The sequence below is a fragment of the Austrofundulus limnaeus genome, unplaced genomic scaffold, assembly GCF_001266775.1.
Source record: "Austrofundulus limnaeus strain Quisiro unplaced genomic scaffold, Austrofundulus_limnaeus-1.0 Scaffold1, whole genome shotgun sequence".
In the NCBI taxonomy this organism is placed as follows: domain Eukaryota; kingdom Metazoa; phylum Chordata; class Actinopteri; order Cyprinodontiformes; family Rivulidae; genus Austrofundulus; species Austrofundulus limnaeus.
The window spans coordinates 1604916-1614796 of NW_013952403.1; the positions used below are offsets into that span (position 1 = coordinate 1604916).

The window sequence follows — 9881 nt, forward strand, 5'->3', positions numbered from 1 at the left end:
TAGATATGAGAAGCTCTCTGAAAATGAACTCCTCACAAACAAGAGTTAAAAATATTTGAACTAAAGTCCTGTGCTGTTTTTCCCTGTGCTCACCCCTCCTCAGGTGCTTCATGTTTGATTTGATGAGGAGGGGGGAAGATCGACTGCTCAGCAGGATAAACACAGACACCAAGCTTTAACCAGGTTATCCCAGTTCAAAGATATATATTTTTTTATCTATGACCCGAGGAGCGGCCACTTTCTTTGAGCTTGTGAGTGCATTAATGATTTTTTTTTTTTTTGGGTTACTTATCAGAAAAGCAGGAAGACTTCACTTACAGCTGCTTATTTTCATTTCAAATAATCCCTTGTTTGTTTGGATGCTATTCTGGGTTAGAGGAGAGGAGAGTGGAAAAACCAATGTATGAGGAGTGTCTGTATTTAGATTAGTGACCTGAAGGAAGAGTTCTCTGCAATCCAAAGTCAGGGTTTGGCTGTGAGGACACGTGTATTAACAGTGCCATCTTGTGTTAAAGAAGTCAAGCTGCTGCAATATAAAAAAGTGATGCCTTTCCTTCATTTTTATTGTTCTTTCTCTTCCTTTCAGCATGCTGAACCTGTTGTCCACAAACGCCATAAGTCTTGGTGTTTAAAAGATAAACCTAAATTCTTTTGATTGGCCTGTTTAGATATAATGTAACAACTAGTTGTCGAGTTAACAAAGTGGCCAGGAGGCAAGTATCCCTTTTTGTCTGCGATGCTGCAGTCAGTCTGGTGACCTGATGGTTAAATAAGCTCTCCGTGTGCTGTTCCTGCTTCGAGCTGGAGGCGCAGTAATGTCAGTCGTCATCCTTCAACCGTTCCCACTGTGAGAGGCAGCGTGGCACAGCAGTAAACACTCGCGCTGTGTCAGTGGCTGCAGGGGACACAGAAATAGTCCTCCTCTTTCAGGGCCCGGCAGCCTCTCACTCCATCTTCAGGGTCTGTGACTCACCGAGCAAAAGAATAGCACTGATATAACAACTGCTCATAGCCTTTCATTATTTTAGTAATCCACGAGAACCACAGATTACCATATGGTGGGCGACCGATGAACCATTCAACAGAAATGTGCCTGTCTGGATGTAATGGAGGGTTGTTTGTTGCTGAATGAGAAGCTTGTACATTGATTTCACTCAGTGTCTTCTCTGAAAAAAATCTAAATGTTTGGTGGAGTGAAGATAGCCGTGGCCAAACTTATGGTCTTGTTTTCCTGTGTGTGCTTGTGTGTGAATTAACCCTATGGCAAGATTTGATTGTGCGCTGCACAGCTGTGCATGTGGGTGTAAACAGAGCACAGCACAGTAGGCCAACCTTGCTGCCAGGCAGCTTCATAAGCAGTCAATTGGAGCCAGTGCAACCAGAAACACTACACAGTCCCACATAAATACAACAACATGCCTTTAAACGACGCAGTTCATGTCAGCGTAACCCCATTTTTTTCATCAGCCACAGCCCAAACAYACACACTCACACACACACTCACACATTTCTCTATGCAAGCTGTGCTGACAGACGTGGCTGTCTTTAGCTCCAGGCATGTCACACATGCTAATGTATTCAGCCACCCACAGCAACTGGAGAAGCCGCGCTCTTAAGTACAGTCCAATCAGTCTCTGGCCTGCTAATGGCTCCAATCCAGTTTCCTACAGCAGCTTTTACTTTGTCTTTAAATGTCATGCRACCAAATGTCCCCCAAAGCCGCGGCAGCCCCACAACGCCGCAGAGTTTTTCGAGGCACAAAACGGTTTCATTATCTCGACAGCAGAAACCGATGGACCCGTTTGTTTCATTTAGTTTTCTTCATATTTCAGAACTGTCTTGTGTGGCATTTTGTCTCAGGTTCACATCGTTTCTTTTTTTGTTTGTTTTTTTGATTTTTTTGCATGGAAAAAACAAAAATAAAAGCAAACATTAAAATAAAGAAATACAATAAAAGAGACATATGCTTTTAAATCCTTTTTTTTCACATTAAAATCCTTCAATTGGGGGCAATATAAACAGGAACTGCACTGCTTTTGTCTGAATTCCTCCTTATTGTAACTCCACAAGCCCCTCTTTCACCCCTTTCCTGAGGTGTGTCTCAGATCAACTCATTTTGAGGCTGTCTCTTTAAATCCAAATGAGGCGCTTCACACTCCGCACCCCTGCAGATCCAGAGCGATCCATTATAGGGGTTTACTTATCTTTTTATGTACAAACTAGCTGCAAATATTTTTGATGTAATAGTTCAGAAAACATCATAGAAAACAGAGAAAACTGAACAGGTTTCTGAAGTGAAGCAGAAGGTGGTTCTTAAAGAGACAGAGGCCAATTTCAAGGCATTTAGAAGAGGAAGTGATGAGAAGATGAGTTTATTTTCTATTTAAACATAAAAACAGCATTTTAATAACAACTGAAGGATACYTTATTAGATACTTTATTATGGTATAGTATTTAAATGTATGCCTGAGAAACACATATCCATCATCAGTGTGTGAATGTGTGTAAGTATAAAGCGCTTTGAGTGTCCTGGATGGATAGAAAGGCACTATGTAAGTACAGTCCATTTACATTTMATTGCCCCTTTAAAGATTTAAAGTAAATGTCTTCCACCCATCACTTTTTGTGCAAAAGTTTTGCACTAAAATCATCTTTCATTGGGAAATGGAGTTATATAGTAAACCTTAACGTTAGGCTCAATATCATGAGATTTTGCGAGTTATAACGCTGAAGAATCTATTGGATGACTTTCAGCTACTACCATAAACTTTAGCTCAACAGTCGTTAAATCTGTTCAGTTTCATTCAAATCCATCTAGATATGTAGGTACACTGCAAAAACTCTCCATTTAACCAACTCTTAGAATCTTGAATCGCCAAAAAAGTATTTAAGCAAGAGCTGAATGTGTTTGTCTTATTCCACACTGGCTGATTATTTCACCTAATTTAAGCAGATTCAGACAATTATTGAGTATTTTTTTTAATTTTTTGATGGCTAATTTCTGCAGTGTAATGCTAACAGACAAAGGAACAGACACACGAGCATAATCGCCTCTTGCCTTCAGCAGACGGCAATAAAAATACACAGAAAAGTCAGCAAAGAGGATTTGGTTTTTAATTAGCAATTTGACTTTTTCTTAAAAATCTTTCAGCATAAAGGAGGTCAACCCAAGACAACAGAAGCAACCAAACATAGGCAGGGGACATACCTCAAAGTTTCACAGACAACAGTGCTTTTAGAAGAAACAAACAAAAAAAAAAGCCTAAATACAGAAGTATATATACAAAATGAGCTGCAAAAAAAGCAGCAAATTTCAACCAAAATTCGGCAGATTTTATTGTAGAAGTCACCCAGTGTAATTATTGTCAAAATATGTGCATGTCCTTTAAAAAAAAGCATACATTCAGAGCGCCTGTGGATGAGGAGCTCTTTGGCTGATGGGAGGCTGTAAAGTCGCCTTTACTCCTGTGCCAAGGATGGAGGTCAGTGCGTCTGAATGTCCTCACTTAGCAGCTACAGTCTGGCTGGAAACTACAACCAATTTAGCCGCGATACCACTCACGATCAATATGGCTTCATTCCCTACAGAAACAGGGAGCCAATTGGATGGCTGGCCTGAGAGCTTCTTAACCAAGTGGGACAGGGAAAAAAATGAAGACTGAACTGACCAGACATCAGGACAGAAGACAAGGAGAACAGTAAAAAAGGAAAGTTTTTTTTTTCAAAATTACAAAAAAAAAACCTAGAAATAGAAAAGATTGATTGATACTTTATAAAAAATAGTTTTAAAGAATACATTGCTACGACTGCCTGACTGTTGGAAAAGGTACAGAGGTATATCCGCTGAAAGGTGGGGAACAAAAAGCACATTCACTAAATATTTCAGACACATAAGAAAATGTTCACAACATAACAGAATAATGATGCTGCGCTGAGGACTCGAGTCCAGAATTTWAAAAAAAAGCTGATTATATGGAATGCTACACAAATAAAGTCGATCTTACAGAAAATAAACTACTAGATAAGCTTCCTGTTTTAACCGTTCATATTCTTTTTTTTTTTAATCTTCCCTCAGGTTCACACAACTAAATAGAAAACAAATGTGCCTTTTTTATACAGAATTTAGGAATTCACAAAATAAATAAATTTGTTGTGGCCTTAAAATTTAATCTCAATTGCATTTCATATGCATACATACATTATATATAATTATAGATTCATATATATTCTATTTTATATAAACAGGATTTAAACCTTGGGAGTCTCCAAGACAGAAACTGATAAAAATCAGTTTTATTCGGCAGATTCTGTCTCTTCATTTGTTCCTCCCTATTTTGCTGTGTCACAGTCTGCAGACCTGTACAAACAGTTTTGATGTTCTGCTGTCCTTGGTGGATGGGAAATTCCCATTTCCATAATAACACAGTGTTTTAAGGYGAAAGCTAATGGAGAATATACGAACATCTATTCTGTTTATATCAAAATATATGAATATTAAGTACTTAGATATCATTCTTTCCACAAACACTTCCAACAGTCTCAAGCTGTCTGGACTTCTTATAAGGCACTCTTCAATTAAACTCTGAGATGTTTTTTTTTGTTTTGTTTTTTGTTTTCGGCAGATTGGACACAACCATGACACAGATGCATCCCTCAGAAACCTTTGCACGTATTCAGACGTCACAACTGTTTGGCATTCAGGCCTCGTTTTCTTTTCGTTCTCCATTACCGTGAGTCCGACATGCGAGATGTAGAGTAAAAAAGAATTAACTGGCACATGTGGTGGACAGAGATCCCAGGTTCATCCAACAGATGTTCTCCTGTAGAGAGAAAGTATTTTGTCTTCGTGTTGGGATTCGTGTCGCCATCTGAAAAGGAACTTTTCTTGAACAAAAGAAGAAGAAAAAAAAAAACCACTACTCCCTAGATTTTTGAAATTAGGCACATGGTCACAAAACATGTCAGTAAACAATAAATCCTGAGGCTGAACTGACCAGCTTTTAAGAGCAACGCGCCTCTCACTTCTGATGTTTCATCAGATCTTTGTGGTAGAAGAGAGAATATTTCACCAGAAATTCTATTGTATGATTTTTTTTTTTTGTGTGGTGGTGGGGGGTTCAGCTTATGTGGAAGAGTCCTGTCGCTCTAAGCCTCTGCAGGTTCTGTTTTTATCTGGATAAAGTTTGCAGGCAGCTGAACAGACAGCGGCAGCTCCTGCAGGCCTTTGATTCCCGGCTCTGGCTGAAGGGACATCTCCCCGCGGACCTCCAGCTCCTCCACGGGGGTCAGCCCCTCACCGGGGCTGCTGCTCTGGGAGTAATGTCCGTTTATTACAGTTTCGTGTGCGGCCCCGTGGCCCTGACTTTGACTGGTGTCGATGATCACAGTCCTGTACTGCAGCTCCGCCTCCCCCGCCTCCATCTCCTCCTTCTCGAACGCGTGCGCGGCCAGCGACGGGTCGCCGTTCACGATGGACTGGAAGTAGCTGGCGTCCAGCATCTCCTCTTTGACCTGSAGGCCCGAGAGGTCGCTGGATTTCAGCACCGTGGCGATCACGGTGCCGGGCTGCTGCGCCACCATCGTCTGCCCGTTGGTGGTGTTGATGGTGACGAGGCGGGGGAGGCCGTTGAGGCTGGAGGCGGCGGAACTAATGACTCCCGGAGGGGACGTGCAGGAGGTGGCGGAGGAGCCCAGGCTGGTGACCAGAAGCTGCTGCGGGAGGCCGTCCGGCAGGCCGCTGGCWCCACCTGCTAAAGAGGCCGTCTGGATGGTGAGCACATCTTTACCGACTGCGGTCGAGGAGGGAATGGTGTGAAGGATAACCCGAGGAGGCGAGGAGTGGCTGGARTCCCCGTTGGCCAGAACAGTTGTGAGGGGGACTGACTGCAGCGAGCCAGTGGACGTCAGCACCATAGGTACCGATACAGGAGTGCTGATTGTCCTGGAAAGACACACACAAACACACACACACACACACACACAAACAAACAAAAAGTGAATATGTGCTCTACAGTGCTGCTGGAATTGTAATTCTGCTTGTATATTTGATAATACAGACAAGGATCATTTTTCAATCAAAACCTACTGAGAAAGTAAACTGGAATACCAGTACGATGGTAAACAGCAGACTTAATACCCTGGTTATTATTAGAAACATTTCGCATATCTCCACAGAAAAATGTGTTTCTCTGTTTGCTTTCTAACAGCAGACAATGTTTAACAGCTCAGAGAATATCACAGGATGATAATGCATTCATAAAACAGACAGTGGACTCAATAGAAACACAACAAAATTCCAAATAAACAATAAAAAACGAATTCTGCAGAACATTACAAACGTGTATCGTTGACGCTTACGCGTAGAGTTTATTATTTTTGTGCTCACCTCGTGACATTTATGTTTTTAATACCTGTAATCTGAGATTCTGAACCACAGAGGTCTGGAAAATCTGTTTTTCTGTCCTGTTGAAATTCATTCAACTGTGTGACTCTTAAACATTTGGTGATGAAGCTGAGTTATTTTTCTTAATTTTAAAAGAGACAAACGGAGGATCATTTCAGGGTGCCTAAATATGTGGTATGAATGGCTTCAATTAAAGAAGTATGAAATTGTGTAATGTATATCAAAGTTGTTGTTTGAGAAGGAATTGAAGTTTTTATTTTTGTTTTTGTTTCGTGATTATTATTGTTTGAAATTAATTATAGAAAAAATGGGCAGATATTATAAGACTTTTTTCTTCTTTCTGCCTCCGTTCATTTCAATTTGATTTGTTTATTTTTTGTTGTGTATATATGTTGTGTATTTTTTTGTTTTGTTTTTAACATGTATTAAATTTTTTTGTTTTTGTTTTAAATGAAATGAATAAACTAACTAAAACAAACTAAACTATAAACTAAATTTACGTTTGTTTTAATATTTACAATATGTAGTTAATTGGATCTATGTCACTTGTGGGACTGATGTAACGCAGCCATTCAAATAGCCACCTGCAGCTTTCCCCTTTAACTTTAAACTTTTACTGATTGAAAAACCAACAGAGCCATTTTAATGAATGTCTTAGAGCTGATTTGTTAAATCTGAACTATAACGATTTTATTGGAAGTAACGTCTTAAAACTATTTTTTGCCACGACGAACCATAATTTCGTAATCAAAAAGCAAAAATAAGTAGGTCCTCTGGATGGGTTCATCTTTAGTGAAACGTTTCATCTCTTGTCCAAGAGATTTCTTCAGTCTGATGAGTTTCAGGTGAACTCAGCCTTATAAACCCTGCCTCCACATGGTGGACAAAGAGGTCAGTCACATGCAAAAGAGGAGAGCATAATTTCGTAACTTCAAGTCTTTAATCACTGCTGTCAAAAGGTTTGACGACCAGCAGCTGCCTCTGATCACAAATTCAACCGAGGAAAAAAAGAATTTCAACAGAAACTGTTAGGAATGTTTTGCAATTGATTAGTGGCCGGTCCTTGGAGAATAAACTTTCTTTAAATCCTGAAGCAGAAAATAATTTATGTCTTTCTTTGATTGGGGGGAAATAAAGGTAAGGAGTCTTTATTTAGCTGATGGCTTCTCTCTGGTGTATTTTATATGGCAATTTCTAAAAACAAAAAAAGTGTGTCACCTACCTCACTGCTTGTGCTGCGTCTTGAACACCTGATCCATGGTTTTCTTGCAAAACATGAACAGAATGGAGGAGCTGCTCAGCCTGTCCACAGCTAACGTCCTGGTACAGCCTTTCGTCAACGGGCTCCTTCTTCATGTGTTTCACTGCGACATGGTGCCCACCATGTGCCCTTCCATGGCCTTTGGACCCTCCGCGAACCACAGACCTCCCGTTGGCAGACCTCTGATTCTCGCAGGTGTCCGAAACCGCGTCCTCGTCGTCGATCACCACCAGGTCAGACGGCATCTCCTTAAACTGATAAACCAGCCGCTGCCCCTCCACTTTAGCCAGGATCCCTCTCTGATAGTAGTACCTGAGGGAGAAAAATGGAGACGACTCTGTTCAACACATTATTGACATTATCGTGATTAAAGTTTTACAAGCCTCATCAAACTTTAAACCATCATTCCGGTGTGTTAATACGAACATGTCTGTGGAAGAGTGTCTTCAAGGTTAAGCGCTAAATGAGAGCTGGGGTGCATGATAATGTCACTTTGGAAAATGTCGTTCTCATTGGTATGCCGCTCCTCACCTGAGAGCCCTCCCCATGGTCTCATAGTTCATGTCGGGCTTGTTCTTGTGTTTGCCCCAAAGCTTTGAAACAGCCTTGGAGTCCACCAGCTTAAAGATGCCTTTTTCGCGCTGTGTCCACTTGATGTATTTGGGACAGGTGTTTTTGTCTTGCAGCAAAGCCAGAAGGAATTCCCACAGGTAGATGGTGTTGCCTGCAAATTAAAGGCAGGGGAGGATCTGAGTCACGGTCTGAACATTCAGGCACATGGAAGAGTCAAAGCAGGGCTTCAGATTGGAATCTAGAATTATTCAGCAGCTTAGTCTGGGTATGAAAATCATACAGAGGAAAATGTACATTTTTTCTGCAGCGATTGTTGTGTGGCTTGAAAAGAAAATTCATTAGACCAAGGCTGGCAGCAGATTAGTCTCTTTGTAAGACACTTTGGCCGGCAGTGGTTAAAAACAGCAACACTCCCTGAAGTCACTGGAATGCCAGATGCCGTGACAGGGTGATGTATACGGGTGCAACTGAACCTGCCGTCCCAAGACCCCTCCCTCTTTTGTGTCATGCTGGACGGTGCGGCGAGGGTCCGCGCAAAGCGCCGCCACCCTGCTTCCATCAGCAGAGTGTCGGCGTGCCCTCCAGCCTGCCATCATTCCTGGTTCCCAGTGAAACGCAACAATCTGAGATCCCCTCATCCATTAACAGGCTTGGGCCCCACCTCAGTGGCATACAGAAAAAGGCGCAGAGTCTTTGCTTTTCGTTGGCTCATTCAAAAAAAAAAGAGTGGACTAGTTAATGAGTCTTACCTTTGCCCTCTTTGCTCTTCTTCCTGAGTGGCAGGTTAGGAGTGGTGATAGGAGAGCAGGGACGCACCGCCCGGGGCTTTCGCACTAGGATTCAATTTAAAGGGCAATACATTATGAGGTGCAAGGTCACAATGAAGTCACCTGATCATCTATTACGCTGAGTCTTTAGTGGCAGATAACGTCGAAAAGGATTTGTGGTACCTTTGGTTTTTTTCTGAGGTTTTAAAGGACACCTTTGAGGAATCTCATCCATGGAGGACGTGTCCTCGTCTAGGGACACGTCAAGGGCAACAGTGTCCATTTGGTCGGGCCTCAGCGGGGCGTATGTCATTTCTGAGTCCAGCAGAGTGCTGTAGGTGTGAACTATACAACACATTAAAAATATATATATTCACCTGTGTGACACTCGATTGTTGGATTCATTAACAACACTTTTAACATGATATCCTTCAAGGCAAAAACAAACTCACTCATACGCTTCTCGTCCAAAATATTGTTGGGAGACTCCATGTTAAGCAGAGCTGCAGCGGCTTCGTTCGTCTCTATGCTGTCCTCGGCACCTGAGACTGCCGTTTCTGTCCCAAAATAAAAAACAACAAAGGAAATTAGTCWAAATATAAATGTTCACGTGGGTGTGTTGTAGGAGGTCTAATTTTTAAGTTGCATTAGTTGAGATAAAAATGTGATTTTGGCGTGTTAAGGCAAGTTTGCACGAAATATTTTAATGTCTAGTCATTTCAAAAACAGGAAGAGGAAATACAGCTATTTAGCACGTATAAGATGTCCTGACTAAAATTAAGAAGTGGAAAGATCAGTTTGTTCTGCTTCAGTGACTGATGTTTTCTGAATAAAGTTTATTTAATGCAGCTTTGCACTTTTTAAATATATATATATA

The 9881-nt window shown here is 41.4% G+C and overlaps 1 protein-coding gene across 2 annotated transcripts in view; it reads right to left on the reverse strand.

The window, feature by feature from the left end:
• Positions 1-3092: 3092 nt before the first annotated feature.
• The window catches only part of elf1 (E74-like ETS transcription factor 1), a 45399-nt gene continuing 38610 nt past the window's right edge, over positions 3093-9881 (reverse strand). For both annotated transcript variants that reach the window (XM_014003913.1, XM_014003922.1), the window contains exons 4-9: positions 9457-9561; positions 9188-9349; positions 8987-9070; positions 8196-8388; positions 7626-7976; positions 3093-5941 (exon numbers count right to left, since the gene is read on the reverse strand). In XM_014003913.1, coding sequence (XP_013859367.1) covers positions 5146-5941; positions 7626-7976; positions 8196-8388; positions 8987-9070; positions 9188-9349; positions 9457-9561 — 1691 coding nt within the window. In that variant the 3' untranslated portion in view covers positions 3093-5145. The remainder of the gene's footprint in view (positions 5942-7625; positions 7977-8195; positions 8389-8986; positions 9071-9187; positions 9350-9456; positions 9562-9881) is intronic.